This window comes from Aristolochia californica, unplaced genomic scaffold (genome assembly GCF_029961685.1).
Source record: "Aristolochia californica isolate CCGP_79_NKW_82.1479 unplaced genomic scaffold, dmAriCali1.0.hap1 SCAF_9, whole genome shotgun sequence".
NCBI lineage: Eukaryota > Viridiplantae > Streptophyta > Magnoliopsida > Piperales > Aristolochiaceae > Aristolochia > Aristolochia californica.
The window spans coordinates 877,016-901,132 of record NW_027182290.1 but is presented as its reverse complement, the minus strand read 5'-3'; the positions used below and the strand labels follow the sequence as shown (position 1 = coordinate 901,132).

The window sequence follows — 24,117 nt, the reverse complement described above, 5'->3', positions numbered from 1 at the left end:
ATGGACCCTCCAAGTTCATATTTTCCAACAGAAAAAGGCCAAGGGAGCCAACCATCACCAACAAGACGATGACTTCTCCTTTCACACAGTACAACAGATTTGAATAAACAAATGGAAGTGGTTAGATGTCTGATTAAGATAATACATAAAAGATAAAGTAGCCATCTTCTCACGAATCTTCTCTTTTGTATCTTTCGATGTGCAGTCTCTTTTCCCTGCTTTATTGGATGAAAGTTTTTGTAATTCATGACCCTCTCTCTTGTCTTTAACTTTTTGGCATTTCCTTTCATGAACTGAGGTTTTTGTTTCTTCTTCTTTTGATGGGGTTTTTGGCCATGAAAGACACAGTCTCTTTGAAACTGTTCTTGAAAATCTTCCAATTGCACAAGAGCGCTGGTACAAAAGGTGGGTGTGGAGTCAAGTTGACAATCGAATGAAAACTAGGAGTTTGAGGTAGTCATTTAAGGGTATTGAAAGAAATCTAAAATGGGTTTTTTGAATCATTTGTTTAAAATTGATTTCTTTTTCTAATAAACTGAGTATAGTTGCAAAAAATGTGTACTTCGATGCTCTTCACTTACTCATTTGATGATGGAGTAGAAGTGACCACCTTTATAAGGAGGTTATAAAATAAAGAAAACTGTCTTCTTTAACAAAAGAAGAGAAAAAGGACATAAAGTCTTCTTTAGCTAAAGAAATAGAAAAACAATAAGTTGTGGAAAGGAAATAAAGCCAAGGGTATCAAATAGGGGAGGGCTTCTAAGGTTTCTGCTGACTTTTGAGAATCTTCCCAAGTGTTTAAAAATTATATTTGTCACAGGAGGGAGCATTAGGGCTTTATGCACCTTTATAGTACCTTAACAATTTGAGCACTAGAAGGCTCAAATGAAAGTACCATTTCGGTATCAAGAGGTTCTTGACATCATCAAGATCGGTTTCCAAACTGTCGAAGATATCTCAGTCCTGCAGACAACCAGAAGAACATGAAGATGAATCAAAAGAAAGATAGTAAGGCACTCGACTATATTACGCACGCAGTAGACTCTTCTATCTTCGACAAGATTGTCGGTATTCAATTAACAAAAGAGGTTTCGGACACCCAATTAAAAATCTACAAGGGTGTGAAAATCCCTCAAATGGAAGTACCATTTCTTCTTTGCCTCTTTCTTCTACTGTTCTCTGCTGCAAATAAAGCTAATCAACCTAAACTAGTCGAAGAACCCTTAATGTCAATGTTCTTTGACTCGGACAAGGGATCCATGACAGTCGTCTGACGCTTAGAAGTCAAGACTTGGATGAGTCAAGGGTGAGTCCGACTGATAGACCTGAACTGCGCCCCTTCAGAATTGAACCCACTTAATCATGCACTCCATGTAGTTAAAACGAGCACAGTAATGAAAGTTGAAAAAAGAAAGTAAGGCTAGAAGACTACCAGTCCTGTAACAGAACCATGTCTGCAGTTTTCTTCCCCACCCCATCTAAATTTTCAAAATTTAATGACACAAAACATCATCTGTGATGGTTCAACTGCTATTAGTACGAGGAATCGATCAAATCGAAGGGTGGATTAATGCACCAGTCCTGATAACATTGCCTTGTACGTTTAGATCAGCTCCCTGAATCCCTAATTTCTCCAAAGGCGAACAATCCACTAAGCACCAGAAAACCATGAGACGTTAAAGAAAACGGACATCCGTTTCCTTACCCTTTTGTATTCTTCTGGGGACATCACCCAAGATAAAGCTTTTTCCTGTAACGGCCATCCGTTTTCTTTCCCTTTTGTATTCTTTTGGGGACATCACCCAAGATAAAGCTTTTCCTGTGGTAAATAAAAGTACAAGCTTCCCCAACGCATGAAATATGAATTATAATACATACTGTACACCCGACTGCACCTTCCGCTCGTCTTCATCCTTCTCAGCTCTCCCCAACCAACGAGGCTACTGATGACTTCCCCCATTCTTCTTTCCTCCAAAAATATAACCAACCACAAACTCGGTTGGTCATAAGACATGGCCACCGGATCATTTGGGCATGTAAGTAGTTTGACTTTTGAAGACCAACAGGGCCTTCATCCAATATCCAAGATTTCTTTTGTTAACTGATTACAATCATCATCAAGTCCCATTATGAAACAAGGATCATAATGATGAGGAACTGAATCAAATCTTTCTTCCAGAAAGTTATCATTGGCAGAGCCAAAAATGTCCTCATTTTCCATGTTCAAAGAAAGAAAACTAGTATCTCCTACTACATCGGGGGAGACTCTTAGGGCTGACAGAAGTCCTGATTTATTCATATGGGAGGAGTCCTCACTCGTTTCTGTTACTTTCAAGATCTTTGACTTAGGCGGTTTGATTGAATCAGGAACAGGCTTGTGCTTCCCCAAAAACTGCATTTTTGAACTGGAACGGGATTTCATAGTATCATCTGCAGGAAAAGCCGAAGATGCCCAGCTGAGAACTTCACCTTGGGAACAAGCATTTGATGCAATCCTACAGCAGGAGGAGAACATTTTAAGTCATCATTGAGTAGGTACACATATCTCACTAACAGCTTGTCAAGTAGTTCATGTTCTTCACTGGCTTGTAGCATCTTTTCTTTCAAAAGATGTCATCAGTTATCATAGAGGAAAAGAAAATTAGAAGTATTTTCAGGCAGCAAGTACCTAATGGAAGTAGGAATAAGAAGAATAACATAAAAGGTAAAAGATCAATATGTAACTATATTGGTTGTTTTAATCACATGGGATCCAAAAATAGAAGTCTGATCCCTCTTTTGAGGCACCGGCATTTGTCTTATAAGATCATGGACATCGTCTCCCTCCTTGATTGATCTTAGAATCATATACCTCGGCAGCTAGCTCTTTGGCCGACTCTTTGGCAAAACAAGGGGTCTTCCTTCAATCTTTCATTATTATCGGAATCATATACCCCCCAGCAGCTAGCCCCTTGCTTACACCTTTGTAAGTTTTGTTTGTTGGTTTTGCCTTGAATAAAAGTCTTTTTGTTCAAAAAAATCCAAAAAATAGAAGAAAAATACAATTTCTAACAAATAAATTAAGAGATGAAAACATTGCAACAATTTTTTAGTTGCTTACCTTAAACGGTTCTCAGCAATTCTGCAAGACAATTTTGGCAGCAAACTACCCTGAGGGGATGGTTCATCCACTGATTCTAACAGATACGAGTTATGTATCACCACACTAACCACTGATGGCAAAGAGGTTCTAGATTCACTTTGTTCATCCTGAATCTCCAGTGTTACCTCCAACTGTTCTCGAACCGGTTCAGATTGTTCTGCTCCCAAGGGAATTGACTCCTCCTGCCCTTTCGTATAAGCACCATCAAGTGCAGTAGCTACTAGCTTCCTATTCTGGGGGAAAAGAACAAAATTCACCCTCTCAATTTCTTTACTGGATTTTCCAGGAAGCTGCCTTAGAGCAGAGTGCAGAAACCTTCCACTGGTGCAGGCATTATTACTTGCAGACGGTAAGGTTCGAAGGCGATCAGAGCGAGATCTAGACCTCCATACAGAAGAAATAACAGCTTTGAAGTGTTTCTGAAGCAGTAGCTCACTATCAGGGAGCTCACTTGCCACATCAAGCAAGGTTCGGACATGATCCTATGAACAAAAATTAACGACAATGAGAAGAACTCAGTTCGCCCTAACATCCAAATGATTCATGGGAAAAAACTGAAAGACATGATACAAGCAGTCCAGGTTATAAACAACATGACAAAAATAACCACAATCAGTAAAATTAATGATAATGACAAGAATTCAGTTCGGCCTAACATCATAAATGATTCATGGGAAAAATGGAATACATGTTACAAGCAGTCCAGGGTATAGACAACACCCAAACATGACCAAAATCAGTACACCACATCAGTAGGATACATTAACCTCAATTGAACAATTGCATGGTCAACTCCACTAGTCAAAGAGTTATTCTTATATGGAGCAATAAGCCACAACATATCTGTGGATAGGGCAACAAGCAGGCCCAGCTCCCTTGGAATAACAATCGTTTGTAAAGAGCACAAGGTAAGGATCCAACTAAAGCAGACTAAATCTGCTCCTATTGTTGGTACCTGTGCCTCCACCTTTCCCCAGACCCTTATTTATTTAATGATCACCCACAGGGTAGACCCATCGTGACAGTGAGGTAGACAACAATACACTGAATTCCGGGAGACATTTGCACAGTGAACTCCATATTTCAAAAAAAAATTACAGAACTATTTGACTCCACACTTACCTCTGACACTTTGAGGAGGGCCTTGCCAGCGCCAGAAGAGCTGACTTTCTCATTGTTAGGGTTTTCAGTAACAGACACAACATATTTGTAGCAGAGTTCCCTGAACCTCTCGCAACAATGAACTGGGAATCGGTACCTTCCCCGGTAAAACCCACCTCCAGGCATACCATAAAGCGTGTCACTCACCAAACTCCAGTTAGTACAATACTCATGCACAACAGCACACAATATGGCATCCTCGTGTGTGGACCATGCATCTGGAGGTGGGATACATTCTTTCGACCAGACACTTCTCTTCTTCTTTAATTTTTCTGGCTTGATCACCAAAACTCGCTTCACTGGCATGGCTGTAATGGAGATTTTACCTCCTGTTTTAGACCTGCTTGTGAGTTTAATATCAATATCCCCTTCACAAGATTTCGAATCTTTGATTCCATAACTCATCTTGTTTATGTTACAGGGATCTGTAGCTGAACTTGTTTCACTAGCCTTTTTCATTTTCTTTGAGATTTTCTTTGACATCTTCTCTTCTTCAGGCACAGCTACAGCCTTTTTACGCTTTTTCTGAAGAGCTGGTGTAACAGGTGATGATTCTCTATCAGGAGAGGCAACCTTGCCATCAATAGACATCGGGTCTATTGGTGACTCATCAGCTAAGGCCTCTGATTCAGATGTAAGAGCCCCCTTCCTCAAAGACTTGAACTTTGTCTTCTTCAACTTCTTTTTTGACTTACGTTTACGCCCACCTACAGCCTCACCCCTGCACAAAAAAAAAAAAATATATATATATATACATATATATATAATACATAGAAGTATGACGTTATATTCTCACATCTGAGCTCACAAATAAAAAGAAAAATAAGAAATTTCTATTATAAAATCCTAAAGATCTATATATACACAAACATTTCATTGTAAAAGAATGTCAAAGAAGGAAAAACATCAAAAAATTTAGGCTACTAAGAAACCATTTGTGCCTAAGGAGATGCACACGTACAGTGAGACTAACAACATGCAGGAGACAGCATTCTCAGGATGGAATAAAATAAATAAGATGAAAACGATAAGATTTTGTACAACTCGGATACTACCAACAGTAACCTGTTGTCTTCAGCATTGAACAATAATAACATGAGAGGTAACACAGTATATGCTTACATTTAAAAAAGAGAAGACGTGAGTTGCAGAAGACCAGAAAACTCATTTTTCAAACATGTAATGCGTTCTATATGCTGATGCAGAGAACCCACTTGAATATTCCAAGAATTACAGAAATTTTTACCAATTCAACTTGACCTCTAGGGAATTTGAATCTTTTCTTTTATTAAGTACCTAGTAAAAGAGGCAAAAATTGAAAATCTCAAGTAGGACGGGCTTCTTACCTGACATTCTCATCCCCAGCATCTGCACCTTCTGTTTCTTTAGCTTCAGCTTCAAGTTCTTCCAGCAACTGAAAAAGCACACCAAATGACATAACCTCCGTGAACAACAACTCCAAATGAACAATAGAAAATTCAAAGACCATTTCTGACATACTAATAGAAATAGAAACAAAATAAATACAAAACAGCAATAATAGACCTGGCGCTGTGCTAAGACTTCAACTTGCTTCCTGTATGCCTCTGTGGCAAAATCAGCATCCCATCCTGCAAAATGTATACCCACAAGATTTCAGTGACTAGTACCATAAAAACCAATACAAATATAAATTTTAAAAAGACATTAATACAAGTGCAGAAATTCTTGTATACAAGTCATTTTATCCTACTATACTTACTTTCATAGACCAAAGGTTCCTCATCTTCATCAATCTCAGCTTCCATATCCTCCTTGAATCTCTCAATTCGGTCCAACTCCCATTCTTCTTCTTCATATGCCACTTGAATTTCAATTGCAGATTTGTCTATTATAGGATCCCAAAGGTCAAGAAAACGCATTGTATATCTATCAATGGGTCGAAGCTGATTTTCAAAAGCAGAACTAGCTTGCCCAGCAGCAGCTGCAGCTGCTGCCATTTGCTTCACATCTGCCAGCATATCAACATCATCAACCCTTCTGGACAAGAGAAGATCAGAGTCTTCATTAAGGGGGCTCTGACTCAAGGTACCATCTATTTCCTTGTTCACAATCCAGCCAGTTTTGTCATCTGTATTCTTTTCATCAGGCTTTAACTCATACTCGTGTACAAATTCATCGTCTTCTAACCTCCCTATAGCATCTTCTGTAAACTCTTGATTATCCACAGCCTCTTCCTGCTCAACCTTCTTTAAGGCCATGTAATCTGCTTCATCTTCTATATGTTTCAGAGCAGCTTCCACATCTGCACTTGATAAATTTCCTGATTCAACGTCAAAATTTTCAGTAACAGAGGAGCCACCTTTCTGAAGCTTCTCAATTGCAAGTGTTCTATGTCCTGAAAACAACTCCATAGGATCAAGCTTCTTAAAAAACTCGGTGTTATATCCACCACTCTGTATAACCAAATCATCAAGTGCCCGCTTCTGATTTGCTTTCTTTAAGATGTTCTCCTCGATTGTACAATCACTAATTAGTCTGTATATATGGACTTCTCGTGTCTGTCCGATTCTGTGGCATCTATCCTGCGCTTGCTGGTCCATTGCAGGATTCCAGTCGCTGTCATAAAAGATGACTGTATCTGCTCCAACCAAGTTAATACCAACACCTCCACTACGAGTGGACAAAATAAAAAGAAAAATTTTTGGATTTGTATTGAATCTCTGCATGAGTGTTTGCCTCTCTTCAGGTTGGGTAGACCCATCTAAGCGCATGTAAGTGTAACCGTACAAATTAATGAAAGCTTCCAGGATATCAAGCATTTTGGTCATTTGTGTAAATATTAATGCTCTATGGCCTTCCGATTTTAAACACCTCAGAAGGACTGCCAACTCCTGCAGTTTTCCACAATCAAATTGTATTAGCCGTCTATCAGGAAAGTAGACCTGTCTCCTAACAACAGCAGGTCTGATAGAAGATAGAAGAGGAGCAAAGACCTCCGTGCACTTTTCCTTGTATGAGGGACGCCAAAATGCAGGAGAACCTACTTTACTACACCAACAAACTGGAAATGGGGCTCGTGCAGCTGGAATTGCAAACATAAAAGACTCTATTAGGTCAACCATCTTTTCAAAGCGTTCCACTGGTGACAGGATAATATCAGCCAATTTTGACGAGAAGTTAAGGTAGCAAGAAGGATTTGTTTTCTGTTCAAGAATATCAAAAACAGGATGCTTTATGCTGACAAATTCCCTTAAGTCTCTGCCGTAAACAGGTTTCTTACGGCACTGTAAAGAGTTCCACCATGCAATGGAAGCTGCCCTATCTTTTGCTTCCTTTACTCTTTCCTCCCAGAGAGCCTTTTGTATCTCATCAAAGATATTTGAGCCATACATTTTTTTTCTACTTCCATCTGTACTTGAAGAACCAGACCCCCCTTTGAAAAGGGTCAAGGTCTCAAGTTTACCAGGACCATCCTTGATTAAACTTGAGGGAGTGGCACTAGCTGCCAACTCATCAGCTTCCCATGATGTCATGCAGAATTCAAAAGGAGTGAACAAGATTGATAGACCATTCAGATCAACATTAGAGAATGGGCCTGAAGAAAGAATCGTACAAGCAGAAGAACTTAGTTGCATGTCGATACCAATCATATCAAATGAACTAATGATTGGACGGCCTTCAAAGAGGTTGGGATGGTTGCAGACCTTACGAAGCTGCATTATAATACTAATCATTCCAAAGAAATTCCCACTCGCTAGAGTTGCTTGTGTCTCAGAGCTGGCAATAAAATCTTCATATAAGCTCCTCTGCCTTTTTGAGAGCCTGCAATACACTACATGTTCATACTTCTTTGGAAGCTGTTTTTCTACATCCCTCTTCAACCGTCTGAGTATGAAAGGGCGAAGCACATTATGCAACCTATCAACAACTTCCTTGTTCACCTTTTCCTGTCCCTCCACCATTCCTGATATAGGATTGCTAAACCAATCTTTGAATTCCTGGTGAGACTGAAAGATATGTGGCATCAAGAAATGCATCAAGGACCACAACTCCATAAGGTCATTCTGCAGTGGGGTTCCTGTCAATAATATCCGGCGCTTCGAATTAAAGTTTAACAAAGTTTGCCATCTCTGAGACTTCCAGTTTTTTATTAAATGAGCTTCATCTAGAATTAGATACTTCCACTTCTTCCTTTTGAAAACTTTGGAGTCCTGAATAACAAGTCTGTAAGTTGTGATGCATACATGGAAAGAATTGGACTTTAACCAACCTTGCCTTTTCAATTTTCGCTCTTTTGCACTTCCAAAATACGTCAGAATTTTAAAAGCAGGACTCCATTTAAGGAATTCAGTCTCCCAGTTGAGCATAACACTTGTAGGGACAACAATGAGGTGCGGTCCCCATATACCCTTTTCACAAGCCAGGTGGGCCAGGACAGCTATAGTCATAATTGTTTTCCCAAGGCCCATTTCATCAGCTAGAATTCCATTCAGTCTCTTCTCATACATGGTGACAAGCCAATCCAAACCAATATGCTGGTACTCACGAAGTGGGAACTTCAGCAGGAAAGGGAACTTGGTACGGACTTTGGTTGTTAGGAAAGTGTTACCAGTAGGCTGTGCAGACCTGGCAGCTGCAGCTGCATCAGCAATTATATTTTCACTCTCTCTGACATCTTCATCAATCTCTTTGTCTCCTTCAACTACCACTTTCTCATCAGCAAGCTTCTCCTGTCCATCTCGATCTTCATCCTGCTGGTCCTCTGAACTAGTGAAAGTACACTCAGATTCAGCTTGTATGTCTTCATCATTCTGGATATCCTGAACAACATAATCAAATTTATTCCAGGCAACAAAACATGCTAAAAGTAAACAGACAAAGAGATCCTCAGAAGCACACAGAGAGACATGTCATTCAAATATTTATACAGCAGCAGAATAATTAACAAATAAAAATGACAGAGAAACATATGGCTATTGTACTTACCTTTTTATACCTTGTAAGAAGTTCTTCAACAGACATTTCACTCTCCTGTTGCAAGAACTTAATCTGCAGAGCATCAAGCATTAGAGGAGCACAAGGCCTTCCACCACAATGAACAGCACCCAAACTTTCTGAATGGTTTAAAAAGAATAAGATGCAACTTGCCTCGTCTACAGGATCATCTGCTTCTCCTTTTGCCAATTCCTCTTCTTCAGACAGGGTTGTCTCATCATCCTGAACATGGAGAGTCAAATGCCAAAAACCCAATAAAAAAACCGCATAACATTCTGAGTATCAAAATTTACAGCAAGTCACATAATTGTTCTAGCTCAGCAAATTCAGAATGCAATGCAGCAGAGCTGCCAAAAATACTGCATATTGGAAAGGGCTATCAGCATAAATAAATTTCTTTCAAGAAAAAAAATCACTGTTTAAAATAGGCAATGCACATAAAACATGGATCATATATTGATATACATAAATCCCAGATTTGTGCACCAACTTGGCATGCTAACATTTGTGTTTGTAATGTAAAATGTAATGGGGCAATCCAAATTTTCCAATTCAAATCAAATGCTATCATAGTTAATAATGTCATGCCACATCATATCCCTTCAGATATTCAAATAGAAGGTGAAATCCCATCTCTGCGGTAGGTTCACTCTCTTCCAAACAGTAGGAGCAATACAACCACAGAGTATTTCACTTTCTCAATATAAATGTGTGGCGATTTATTATCCCTGGTTGATTTTCTTACTGCCAAATATTCTTCAGATATTAATGCAAGAACATAGTTATTTTGAAGAAAGCCGATCCTCTCACCCATTTTCAGTGTCCACTAGATTGGTCCCAGTACAATGCAATCCATGCAGAAACAACACTAACATTAATTTCCTCTCTTCTGAGGTAAGCAGCATAAGTATCATCAGTTCAGTAAATGCAAGCAAATAAAACTCACAACATAAACAGGACCATCAAAAGTCCCCCATGCAAATACTGTAGCTCAATTGGTCAAGTAGCTCTGATAAATCAGTTGCCACACACTAGAATAATTCCAAATATGAGCTGTATTAACTCATTTCTACTTTTTTTTTAATAATGATGTATAAACTATTAAAAGAGGGAGAAAGAATACAAACCTAACTAAGTGGGCCTTCCTCCACAACAAGGTGATTAGGTTCAGGTAACTAGGGTCCAGGCAATGGCCGCAAGGTGATTAGGTTGAGGAGGGTTGGGGTTGCTAAGGAATTTATAAGCCGAAGCAATGGAAAAGGATTCTTTGGGACAAGGGGTCTAGATGAGTGTATTAGGCGACGTCTGAGGTTTTACCTTAGAGAGACTGGTAAGGAGATTAGATGCCAAAATGACCTCAGAGTCCGAAAGAGCTCTCCGGAGATTCAAATTCCAGCCTCCAGTTTCAGACCATAGGTCTGAGATAACTGCATCAATGTTCTTGGCCAAGTTTGAAACCAACTATTGAGATTGCTCAGACCCATCCACCAATCAAACCAATTTTATGTTAGACGTCCGTTACCAACATAGCATTTAATTGCCTTCTTGAAATCGAGTAATAGCATGGCAATTTTCTTCCAGAGAGGGGACAACCGACAGCACCGCCTGCCCTCAGTCCACCAGCCAGATTGTTTGTTGGCTTTAGCAGCGACTAAAGCTCTCCAAATCAATTCAGGGAAAAAATTGAATTTCCAAATCCATTTCAAGAGAAAAGCAAAATTTGTGGTAGTATCACGAATCCCGAGACCACCAAGGTATTTAGGTTTACACACGTCATCACACTTGACGAGATGGTACTTCCTTTCGCCATTTGCGCCCCCCCCCCCCCCAAAAAAAAAAAAAACTTTCTTTTGATATATTCAATTCTGTTTCTGATTGAAGCAGGGCACAGAAATAATGACAAAAAGTAACAAGGGATACTGTGAAGGCAAGATTTTATGAGTACAAGCTTACCTGCTTTTGAGAGAAATTTTCCTCTCCAAGATGCCAGGAGCTTTTTGAAGGTAATCAGAGGTCAAGGGGGAGTTGCAGTTTTGCATCCCAGATAGCTAGCCATAGAGTTTGGTAAATTTGGTTCAATATTGAAGCCAGCGATGGAGGACTTCGTCCAGGTGACTTTTTGCCCAGAGGAAATTTTCAAATAAATTGAGCAAGGTTTTATATGAGAGATTTGGTTCATTGTACCTTCACCGAAGAAAATGGTATTGTCTACATACTGTAGGAGGGCGATATCTTGAGCAGGGTCAGCAGAGATGGGGCTAAGCCAGCCAGTGCTTTTGGCAAGGCGGACCATAGACGACAAATGTTTAACAATGAGAGGGAAAAGAAAAGGCAATAGAGGGCCCCCTTGATCCGTTAAAGAAACCACAGGGTTTGCCGTTGATCAGAAAAGAATATGACGCAGTTGAAATACTACTTCTCATCCAGAATCTCCAGCAGGTGCCAAAACCCATTTGGTCAAAAAGGTGGTCAATTAAAGGCCTTTTCGAAGTCAAATTTCAAGACAATTCTAGGCAAATTGGATTTTTTTAAGGAGTCAAGAAGTTCATGGGCAGCCATTGATGAATCGAGGATATTTCATCCTCTGATGAAAGCACTTTGGCAAGGGTTAATAATTTGAGGGAGGGTGGATTTGAGGCGGTTAGCGAGAATGTGACCTATGATTTTGTATGAGCTAGAGCTGAGGCTGATAGGTTTGAAGTCTTGAAGGAGGGCTGAGTTGGTTTTTTTTTTGGATTAGAGCTATGAAAGAGGCTCCGATGGATTTATGGGTGATGCCAACTTAATGGAAGTTGATTACAAAGGCATGCACATCGTTTGTAACTGTTCACCAAAATTTGTGGTAGAACTCTCCATTGAAACCATCTGGCCCAGGGGCATGGTCCTTAGGCAGGCCAAGGGCAGCCAAATCGATTTCTTCAAAAGAGAAGGGACACTCCAAGTATTCAGCGTCCGAAATGGAGATAGGCCTAAACTCGAACTGATAAAGGATAGGCCAGTTGAAAGACTCCTCTGAGTAAAGATCTGTTAAAAACTTCACAAGAAGGTGAGATATAGAGAAGCTATCCGTGATCACCTAATCTCCATGACAGAGAGAGGTGATACAGTTAGCTCTCCGTCTAGCTGAGGCAACGGCATGGAAAAAATTTGTATTTCTATCCCCGTCAGTCAGCCAGCGGAATCTTGCCCATTATTTCCAGTGAGTAGTTTCATTTTTTAGAAGATTTAATTGATTTTGGAGAAGAAGGAGGCCTTTATTCTTCGAGGAGATCAAACTCAGATATGCGATGGCGGAGAGAATCTTTCTGAAAGGCAGCAGCAGCACAGTGATTAATAGACCAGGAGCAGATCTTGGACTTCAGGGATTTGAGCTTGAGGGGGAAGAACCAACCCGGGTTGGGGTGGTGGGCAAGATCTTGCCACCAGACGGCAAGTTGAGAAGCAAAAGATCCGTCAAAGAGCCAAGATTCTCAAAGTGGAACGAAGATCGAGCCCAAGCTAGGGGATGTGTATTTGGATCGGCCAGTGGTTAGAGCCGACTTTGTTAAGGACTTGACCTGATGTATTGGCAAAAAGTTGAAGTCAGCCATTATTTGCAAGGAATCTATCAAGTTTGGAGAGGATTAGAGGGTTTTGGTCATTGGACCAAGTGTATTTTTTTTTAGAGAGGGATTTCAGAGAATTCGAGGCTGCCAAAGAGATCCGAAAAAGCCCTCATCGTGGAAGAAATTTTATTGGCGGGAGGGCTTTTTATGGAGCAGTGAAGGGTAGCATAGAAGTCCCCAGCAAGGAGCCAAGGCAAGTCCCAAAGTTGGAGGAGGAGGAGAATTTCATCCCATAAAGAAGCTCGGTATCGGAGACGAGTCGGGCCATATATGCCTGCAAGGGCCCAGAAAGTCCCTAGAGACCGGTCACGAAAATGGATGCCAATAGAGAATAGGGCGGGTTTAGTATGGGTGGCTTCAACAAAGTTTGGGTTCCATATAACAAGAATGCCACTGGAATGAGCTCATTTCTGCTTTCTACCACCATTTATTATCAAAAGCAGAAGAAGAAAATTTCACAATAGGATCTGAACATTCCCAAAGACGATTTCCATAAATAATAAATAAACAAGGACAATTAGGAACATCTGAAACTTATTCGACTACTAGGTGGTAATAGCAGGTGAATAAGGACCTTCATGACAGTAACCAGGTTGCACTATATTGGCCTCAACTAACTACAACTAGATGAAGGGTGAAAAGGTGAATGAGGTTTTTAATGCCCACATAATTTGTTCTCCTTTCACAAGAATATAAATGTCCTTAATTGCTCCCCTTACTAACATAGTTCATTTGTTTTCCCAACAAAAGTTATCAGTCCTCATCTTACACGCTATTGTACCTCAAGCAAATTGCCTTTTTTCCTTCTTCTTCTTTTTGAAAATGAATTGCCTTTTTCCTTCCTTAACAAACAATAACTACAACTACAAGAAAGTACCCGGGCAAGGTATATTGGAGCATTTCAATAACAGAGATAAGATACATGGTGGGACAATAAATAAACACAAATTGCAACTGTAAAGTTAATGTTTTGTATACCTTGTCATCCTCAGCAGTAAGAAAATAATCCTTATCATCCTGAAAATTATAATTATACATATGAATAAGCAAAGCATGTCCACAAGTGTGTATAACAGTAGTGTCAAATGTTGATAACTTGATGCGATTCTGAAGTAAATAACTATGTTGAAACTAAATGTATTTAAATTAGTTTTAATTAAACATCAAGAGAAATGCATGAAACCTTATTTACAAGCCCACATTAAATGGATCTTGCACCTAAGCATCTCACATATAAAGCTTAAGGCAGTATCATATTAGTTGATCCCAAATCTCCTTGAGAAGACTTCACTAGAAAAAGGAGAAAATAAGAGTGCAGCTTAATCCAAAAAAATTTACACTGCCAAGGGAGTAAAATCAAGTACAAAATCAGCAATTTCCTTGATGAAAAGCTCTGATCTGCAAGGGGATCAGACCTGTCTTTTTCTCCAACTTATGACAATCCTAGAAGACCCTCTGATGCTTAAAATAGAAGAGAACAGCTCTGAATATGCAAACACAATGTCTTAAAGAAAAAAAGAAGGCCTCCAAACATTACATATGACAAAGCTGGAGTAAGCAAGGAATACCAATTTTATGTTAGTTTTAAGCAAAAGAGAAGGCCTAAGTAAAAATTTCAAAATGTGCTCATAAAACCTAAACTAATTCAGAGATAAGATTCATGTCAATCGTTTATCCAGTAAAAATTCCAGCACTTCAAATAAGAAATGATACTGTTATCTTTTCATGAGAACAGACTCAACTCACAATAAGTTAGCATCACCATGAAATTATCAAAATAAACAATAATTTACAGTTTTCAACAGAAGGCAATATCCAGTTTTCTGAACAGAAGCCTAGAAACATATAAGTCCACTTAAATGCCTCAGGAAGCTCTTTTTGGTACAATAAAAACACTTATTTTCAAAAATAGCAATGAATGCTCAATAGCTAAAAGCAAAACAGATGACCTTACCATTTCATCACCAGAAACAATTGATGAATATCCTTCGTCTAAATTTTTGTGATTTGCCGAACTACGTCCAGAATGACAAGGTGAAGTAACTGAAGTCTGGTTTTCTGGACTGGAGATTTCACCATTGCTTTTAGCCTGTATTGAGACTTATCTAATCAATTAGCTTTTCATTGAAAAAACAAGAAAAATAATGTCATTTAAAATTTTAATAACAAACAGTACACTGGTTAGAAGAGAAAACTTACACAATGCTGACTTGCAACAAGAATCAAACCATTCGCATTAGTTTTCATAGAAAGATTTTTCTCAGTAAATCTAAGAAGGTTTTCTCCATCTGACCATTTCTCAAGCTTTTGAGACAAAGAACCGTTCACTTGCTTCACAGAATCTGCAGATCAACTAAGAATCAGAACTAGCTAATTCTCTAGCATGCATTCAACTGCTTCAGAACTACTTCACTTACTTCTGTCTTACCCTTACTGAGGTTCTCTTCCCTTCCAGATGGTACAGCCTCTTCTTCACCTTCAGGGCTTCCTTCCCTGCTAACTGAGAATGATTACATTGATCACAATTACAAGGATGATAAAGCCAAAAAATAAAAACAAGAGGATAGAATTTAAAAACCTTCAGAGTTTACCTTTACTGTTAGTGTACCGCTTGAGAAGCTCTTCTAGTGGAAGATCCACTTCATCTTGCAAAGCAGCCAACTCTTCTTTCCGTTCTTCCTCTGTTATAAGTGTTTCATCTTCTTCAATTGTATGTTCATCGTCTTCCTGTTACAATATAATATCAAACTTTTCCATAAACTAAAGCTACAATAAATGGTAATCAATAACAGTTTTAAATTTTCTCACAGATTAATTTAAAAAATTGAAAGAAAGAAAGAAAAAAAATCTCACTGATTCATCCTCAGATTGTACACCATACTCGCCATCTGTCTCAACATGATCTGACTGAGAATCTGATAAGATAAATAGATCTCTAAAGGTGTTAAAATAAAATTTGAGATTTGAGATGCAGAAGATGGCAATCTACTAATGTAAAAACAGTTGCAAACCTCTTCCTTCCCCTTTTCTTTCAGGACTGCTCAGCTGCTCCACCCCAGACTCTAGGCAAGCTGTCCTTTTTTTATATGGTAAGTCCACTAGATTCTCTGCTAACATCGTTGAGTACCTGAAACAAATGGGTAAACAAACCCAAATTGATTTCCCTTCAGACTAAAGCAAGTCTCATGAGGTGGAATCATTTCCTAAAACATGCAATTGGAGATGAACTCAAAGCATGAATAATAACCCCAACCTCTCAGTCTGGCCCAAGAGAAAATCAAGTTGCTTGTCAAGTGTCTTCTTCTTTCTTTCCTCAAGCTCCAGCTGATGCTTGTAAATCACCTAGAGCATTTTAAAACAGACAACAAGTATCTCAACATGGATCAGCCATAGATTCAGGATTGAATAAACAGCTCAGTTCCATCGGTTACTTGCCAGTTTCTCAATTTTCATCCAAAATTTCTTAACATCTTTAGAGATACCAAGGGCAACTTTCTTCAATCGCTGCTCTTCTTCCTGAATTACAGAGAATGAGTTAATATGATGAGATGAAATAACAAGAGTCCTAACCATGTGTAAGTAGGCTCAAACTTTTTTTTTTCGTGAAGTACATTAACATTGTCTATTTGTTAAATATAAACCTTGATTTTCTTCTCCCCTCTCGTAGCTTGGTCTAGCATGCCCTTGCTAGCTCTTATTGCAACCTTCTTTGCCTGAGCTAATTTCCATTTTCGTTCTGCTTCAAAGTCCTGTAAGCAAGTAGGTAAAAAATAGCAAATCAGTGTGCATAAATATGGAAGCAAACTTTAATGAAGGAAGCAGGTATAGCAACCACATTAATGTTTATAACACCCATTTTTCTTCTTTCGGAAAGTCATTTATGCTTATATTATACAACTCAAATACCAATGGTGAAACCAAGTAACTTTTATACAAAAAATAGAGTGAAAGACAGTAAGTTTTGTAACTAGGTGAAACTAACAAATAGCTCACCTTCGATAGCCACACCATCTCCTCCAAAACATGATCCCAATGTACCTTAGGACGAGGAGGTTCCTTTGAACCTTCAAGGGCCTACAAGACATGAAAATAGTTAAGTATGAATCTCATTATAAGAGATAAAAGGACCAAACTACATAAGGTGAGGACAAACAGCTATAGTCCACCAGCTCTTTTTTATCTTACTACATGGAGTATTTGCATTAAGGTCCACAAAACACCTCAAATAAAAACATTCAACAAAACTAAGTGAAAATTGTACCTTTTGACGCCTAACCCTTGTATCATGCTCAAGTTTAGACCTAGGACCCTTTGAGGCCATGACTGTTCTACAATGGCCTATGGCATGACGCAGTGCCTGCAAGAATTAAAAACTATAAACAGTTAATACGCGCAGAAAAAAGTTTAAGCTGGTTGCGGAAATTCAACATGTAGATAACAGAATATATGATATTGGATCAAACTAAAACTCAATCAATTGATTCAAAATAGCTTGGTAACAACAGCAAAATGAAAAGAAGCACAATTTAAGTACCTTAAAAATTTTCAAATGAAAATAGGAAGATAAAAAAGATCATTTTTTTTTGCAGCTGGGAGACAATTTTCCTTTGAAATGAGAACAAAATCTATAGGAGAAACTGAAAAAACAGGAAGGAAGAACAAAGCTGCACCAACGATGCATCAATCAAGGAAGGAAAAGAATTACAAGAACCATTCACAAAAAGAGTTGGCAATCAGCTTGTCTCTAGCAATAGAATTAGTAACATCATTGGCAGGTTCAAGAGAAGTGCTGCCAAGTCACAAATGACTGCTCTAGCTCCGCCTTGAATTTCCTAAGAGTGCTAAACCAGACATCAAAGGTCACAAATGACTGCTCTAGCTCCGCCTTGAATTTCCTAAGAGTGCTAAACCAGACATCAAAGATGGACCAGTTGATTACATCAACCAATAACTTCTTTTCATTTGCTCCGGTAACAAGGAAGCTGAAGTGGAGGTAACTAACAAAGCACACCCCCTGGAGAACAGATTTTGTCTCACAATCAATAAGAGTTTCAGAAAAGTGAAAAGACCACCACAAACAATAGGCCTGGATCAGCTTTAGAACCACCATTGCAGAAGAGCTTGACAGTATTGTCCAAAGAAGCGGACCAAGGAGTCAATGAAAGGAAAGGGCGTCCATTAGTTTCCAAATCCTGACACAAGTGTATTCCCTCAAATAATGGGAAACAGCAGTCCACCCATGGATCCTGTGCATAGCTCTCTCAAAAACCACCTTCCCTTAAGCAAAATCAGGAGAAAATTATCTTTAGATTCTCCCATTCCAAATGCTCCTCAAGGGAATGATTGTTAAAATGTCATGAAATATGAAACTAGAATTGTCAAGAAGAGGCAGAAACAAATTGATACATCAAGTCCTACAAGATTGGAGAAACCACCGCATGATCCCAACTTGTCAACGACAGAAACCATACTTGGAAAGAAAAAGAGCACTGAAGGAAGAGAATTTTTTTTTACTGTAACATAGAACTTGCATGTAATGCTGAGTAGTTGTATAATGCAACTAATCAAAAATTATGAATGGCAATTTTACTCAATGACCTTTTCTATCTCTTTATCCATTTGATTATATTTGGACACAAGACAAAATTCCACATCCCTTCGAATATTCTGGAAAGATTACCAGTTTACACTTATACAGAACAAATATATGTAAAGAGCATCACGCATTTAATCATCCACTTCTGGAAAAATTCCACCCCTATCATCTGCTTCTGAGAGGAGTAATATGGTAATTTCGTCCCAAAACTAGAACATTTAATCATGAATTTTTTGGTTTAAAAGTTATGAATAACTTAACTTCACAAGATATTTAGCTAAAAGCAACACAGTTTTTTCATCTAGTTAATTTTTTAAATATTTCTATTATTTTCAATGTCATTTTAAATGGTTTTACATTTTTAAAGACAGGATGAGTTATTTTTCAAAACAAAATTGTACTAGTCAAGGTTATAAATAGGGGTGGCTTCGAACTGAGCCAGCTCGCAAGTGGCTCGAGCTCGGCTCGGTTCGATTCGGTATCTCTCGAGCTCGAGATCGGGAATCAGCTCGTTTAAATTAACAAGCCGAGCTCGACCAAATCCATGTTCGGCTCATTAACGAGCTGAATCGGGAGCAGGAACGGGGGAGCAGGGGAACAAGAGTCAGGGGGGGAAAAAATTCTTCGTCCCCTCGTCACCGTCGAGCCCCTCCCGTCCGTTGTTGTCGCCGTCGCCGGCCGTTCGATTTCTTCCTCCCCTCGCCTTTGCCTTTATTTCCGTCACCGCAGCCTCCATCGTAGTCGTCATCCCCAACGACACCGGCACCGTAACCCCCTTCCTCCGCGTCGCCTCGGCAGAATACCTAAGTTCAGGGGAGAAATAATTTCTCCCCCCCCCCCCTTCCCATGCACGAAGATGATTTCGCACATGCGAGATCATAAAGTTAAAAAAAAAAAAAAAAATCTTAAACTGTCATTCCTCATGGCTCTTGAAAAAATTGAAAATACATTTTAATAGAAATAAGTTTCTAGGGACTATTAGTGTCTCATTTTTTTGTAAACATTTTTCTAATTGAAAATTCTTATTAAAAAAATATATAATTTTCTAAGTAAGATTTTCCTGCCAAGATGGGCTAGAAAATTGTATAAAAAATTTTTGAATAAGTATTTGACAGTTGATGTTGTAATACTTTTAGCATGAGGCAATTTTTATTGCAATTTTATGTTTGACATTTTATTTGATTAAAAATTTATCGATAAGTATAGTAATATATTAGATTGATTATTAATTTTTATTGATTTCCCTAAAAGAGGCAATAAGAGGTCCATTTAACTTTCCTAAGAAAATTTTAAAATATTTCTTGTAATTTTCTAATAAGTCACTAATAGTAATAGGATTTTATTTAAAGTTTTTTTTCGGAAATATGTATCATAGGAAAAACATTTCTAGTTTTTCCTAGAATATAAGTTTCAACCAGGGGCACTAAGGAGGCCATAGTAAATTTATGGCCAGATTCAAAAATTACAAAACAAGCTAGACAACATTTGGGGTGAAAAAGGTTAATATTGGTGTGTTTTAATCCATTATTGAAATTCAATCCTGAACCTCCCCTATCATTCTTTTTTTAAAATGTATGCATAATTTTATATATATTTTATTTGACGTATATTTTATATAGAGTATTAAATGTAGATTAAAGTTGAACTCGGGTAGAGCTCGAGCTCGAACTCAGTTCAAATTATCAGGCTCCAGTTCGATTACAATTTTAGGTTCGAGGCTAGGGTCGACTCAAGCTCTAGTTCAAAATATTTAAATCAAACTCGGCTTGAACAAGGTTCGGACTCAGCTGGATTTGTTGCCACCCTTATGCCCAATTTTAAGTAAAAATCATTCCCAATTTTATGTAAAATGTATGCATAATTTTATATACAATTTATTTGACATGTATTTTTTGAAAAGTTTTAAATGTATGTTGAAGCTCGAACTCAGTTAAAATTATTAGGCTCGAGCTCGATAAAAATTTTAGGCTCAGCTCAAGCTCGAGTTCGAAATATTTAAATCAAGCTCGGCTCAAACATAAGCAGGTTCGGGCTCGGCTCGGCTCGATGCCACCCGTAGTTATGACCCAACCAAGTGACGTGAGCAGGTCTAGCTGATCCCAAGTGAACAAGGTTTTATCGTTGGTAACCTTAAGACTATGTCACAATAAATATAAAAATAAAAATAAAACTCATCTCCCTTAAACTGCAAGAGAGCTCTTTTGTCAGAAGATGAAAGGGGGAGAGGCACGCAAGACCCACCCCCCTCCCCCACTAACTTCCCACAGTTGAGGGAGGGTAGGGATCTCTCGCCTATCATTGCAAGCAAAAGAGGAAGAGAGGGGCAGTGGCACCCCACCCCTTTCCCCTCTCTGTAAAAATGCAAAGAAGGGGAGGGGAGGGGAGGGGAGAGGAGAGGGGTGGGAGCCCTTTTTGTGAGACATCAAGGGAGGAGCACCCACCCTTGCCACCATTGACGGTGGGGAGAGCAAGGTCACCTCCAATGCTGGCGGCAAAAGAGGGGGAGGAAGAAATATTACCCAACAAATGACCCAACTGACTGGGCGGACAGCCAATTCACTGGTTGAATCAACAAACCAGCCCTGGTCAACTGGGTTTTGTCTAATTTCTAAGTCTTATATAGCTATGAACAAAAGAGGGACTGAGTCTGTTTGAATCCAGTGGCCCAGCCCAAGTCTCATATTATTGGTATAAGTTACTTCTCAATATTTTTCTTTACACATTTATTTTTCAATTTCCTAATCTTTCCACAAATAAATAACAGATAGAGAAACCACTCCAAATTAAAAATGGAACTGAATAAGAATAAGATAATCAGAAATAGTAATGGACTAATCATCACCCATTACAATACTATCAAGGATCCATCGTAGGATAGTTTTTGAAAGCACACTAAAAGAAAAAGAGGATCTTTCAGGGAACTGTGAGCCTCCATGATCTAGCAACCACCTGTTTTGGCATTCTCCAAACCATTAATGAGTAAATCGTAAATAAGGCAACCATGATTTTCCCATGAGATCTTGCTTACAAACCATTGTATCATTACCATGAACTTGAATGAGGTAACTTGTGACTAGAGGTGATTATGGAATGATGCCAAAATATAACTTTATCACCAACATCATTCAAAAAAAAAAAAAATATATATCTAGACGAACAAAGAATTTCAACTTATAGCAGCCTTTCAAAGGAGAGAAGATCTAGAGAAAGAAAGGTCCACGGGACACCATCCATCATTCAAAACTTGCTACTTCGTGATGAGGAACAAGGCATAAATTTTTAATTGATGTATGGGACGTCGATTAGATGTTGGATTCGAGAGGAAAAGGAAGAGAAAATAGAGAAGAAGAAAGAAGAATTGGGAATAAGAAATAGGAGAATTGAGAAGAAGAATTTAGAAGAAGAATAGAGAAGAAAGAATAAGAAGGGGAAGAAGAAGAAGAAAGAGGAGGGAGAGAGGGAAAGACTAGAAACAGAGATTTTATCAATTCATCTACAAAGCTACCTTCAACATGTTGGTACTACCTCTAAATAACTAAAATTGAAAGCTAATAAGATCACTATCTGATCAAATCTAATAAAATCAGCAAAGCTAAACTAAAAATAAAATTCAAAACAGATAAGATCACTTGCTGATCAGATCCAGTAAAATCAGGAATGATAAATTAAAAATAAATTAAATTACAAAAATAATTTCAACCATAATCTGGGACTCGATGGGCCTAATGGTGTCCCCACCAATTCTCCTGTTTATAAAGAACTCGACCTTGTCGAGTATAGCTCTGGGGGTTTGGATAATACCTCAACAAACGGGCCTTTGGATCGCCAGCCACATGGGGTAGGAGGGAGGAGTGCTCTAATGTGAGGCTTTAGGATTAAGTCCCATCAGGGTATCATGTTCAACATTCAAAAATATACATAAAATAAGAAACGTGAGTGGATTTTATTACAAGGATATGATATCTTTACCTAATATTATGATTGGGCGGAGTTGAGAGTAGATTTTGAAAGGTTCAGAGAAAGTATGATTTCCAGTCCTAGCTTTCAAAAAAATAATAATAATTTTCAATACTGATTTTATGCCTTGTTTTCTAAATTTGATAATAGATCTTCAAGGGCTCCATTTATGTAATATGCATATTATTTTTTCTTCAAGGTTTACTTCTTCAACTTTCTCCAGTGAATCACTTCAACAAATGAAATAAAAAAACAGCAATGTAGCTGTAGCGAAGAGACAGAGGCACAGTTTTGCTTTTCAAGTCTGTAGCCGTGTTATTCCTAAACTTGAAAAAAGCATTCAAATGTTTGAACTTGAGCATTACAAAGTCTCTTTAATGTCGAGTATTTCTTCAGCTAATAAGATCACATGCCAAGGAATGATGACTTACCTCTGTCCGCAGGGTGTTGAAAAAACATTCTTCGTCGAAAGAAGTTTGACGTTCATGCCACTGATATGCAGGGACGCTTCTCACAGTCGACTTATAATCTTCAACAAAAAGTCATGCACATCACGATAATAAATACCACGTCCTTTATGCTATTTTTTATGCACCGCACCAAATGCCCAACCTCAAGAACACTACAGGTAGACCAAAAGACTAGTCAACTTGATGTCTCTTCCATCTATATGGTGCATATAACTCAGTACTGTACACAACACTATCCTACTAGTGCTCACTGAACGAAAATGGTAGCAACCGTAAACAAGGAGAAAGGTTTTAAATGTTGAGAAAGAAGTGTCCAGCCACAATTTCATTTAAAAAAAAAAGTAAACAATGAAACCAAAACAACAGCTAGATAATGCAACAGTGACTAAAAAACACTGACATTTTTCAAAAAAAACAAAATAAATAACCTCCACTAATTTTTTTTAACTTGTTTCCACATAAGGCAGAACAGGTAAGACGTAAGAGCTTAAAAGGGAAATTATTTCTAGTAAAAAACGAAAAAAAAAACTCTTTAAATCGGAGAGATGACACAAGACAACCTAAATCCAGGTAACGCTCTCCCTCACTCCCAGCAGTCTCTTGAACTCACCTCGTCTCTTCCAGTTGAAGTTGGAAATGCAAGAAACAGGCAACGGGAGCGACGAATCTGAGAAAATCCTCCACCAACGGAAGAGTTAACACCTTCCGGAGGCTTCACAAACTCGAAGACGCTCCGAAGCGCGGAAGGTCTCGACCGGATTCGTTGCTTTGTTCGCTCGAGTCTCGACTCTCGACTCTCGCGATTTCTTTTCCCCGAATAGAGAAAGTCGAGAAACGTACAAAAGAAGGGGCTGTTTTCAACCAGACGGTGGGGGCGGAAAGTAAAAGAGCTTCTTTCCGATTTCACCCGAATGTTTCTAAAAATTTACCTAGAAAGGATTAGGTTAACCGTCCCTCGGCATCAAGTCCTGTACTGGCGTCTGGCGACATTAAATCGCGCTGCGACCGGCCCCAGCGACCAGCCCGTCAGGAAATCTTTCCGTGCGTGGCTTGAGCGAGCGACGCGTAAAGACAAAGGATCTATCTTCGTGTTGCATAATGATGATGATGTCCCAGGCTAGAAGGAGAGAGTAAATTCTCTAAGAAAAGTGGTTAAAAATATTAATTCATACGAAAAGTTTTATTAGTGAAATTTATATTAATTAAATC

General features: G+C 38.6%; 1 protein-coding gene across 1 annotated transcript; it reads right to left on the bottom strand.

Annotated features, from left to right (window-relative positions):
- Nucleotides 1-996: 996 nt before the first annotated feature.
- On the bottom strand, nucleotides 997-23,689 carry LOC137940267 (protein PHOTOPERIOD-INDEPENDENT EARLY FLOWERING 1-like). The gene is made up of 22 exons (XM_068785220.1): nucleotides 23,519-23,689; nucleotides 22,870-23,060; nucleotides 17,147-17,242; nucleotides 16,879-16,959; nucleotides 16,527-16,634; nucleotides 16,321-16,401; nucleotides 16,139-16,227; nucleotides 15,897-16,012; nucleotides 15,739-15,800; nucleotides 15,477-15,612; nucleotides 15,314-15,385; nucleotides 15,085-15,227; nucleotides 14,840-14,974; nucleotides 13,864-13,902; nucleotides 9,434-9,502; nucleotides 9,272-9,334; nucleotides 6,045-9,105; nucleotides 5,849-5,913; nucleotides 5,650-5,717; nucleotides 4,265-5,024; nucleotides 3,101-3,624; nucleotides 997-2,495 (listed from the first exon to the last, which is right to left on the bottom strand). Exons 3-22 carry the CDS (start codon nucleotides 17,204-17,206, stop codon nucleotides 2,072-2,074), a joined length of 6,156 nt encoding a protein of 2,051 aa, XP_068641321.1. The 5' UTR covers nucleotides 17,207-17,242; nucleotides 22,870-23,060; nucleotides 23,519-23,689; the 3' UTR covers nucleotides 997-2,071.
- Nucleotides 23,690-24,117: the final 428 nt, after the last annotated feature.

Excerpts from the sequence above, each read along its gene's own strand:
- LOC137940267 (XM_068785220.1), bottom strand. The coding sequence starts at position 17,206 with ATGGCCTCAAAGGGTCCTAGGTCTAAACTTGAGCATGATACAAGGGTT. Across the intron at positions 13,903-14,839 it reads TTGTTTCTGGTGATGAAATG|GATGATAAGGATTATTTTCT; the intron begins GTAAGGTCATCT and ends TATAATTTTCAG. Across the intron at positions 2,496-3,100 it reads ATTGCTGAGAACCGTTTAAG|GATTGCATCAAATGCTTGTT; the intron begins GTAAGCAACTAA and ends CTCCTGCTGTAG.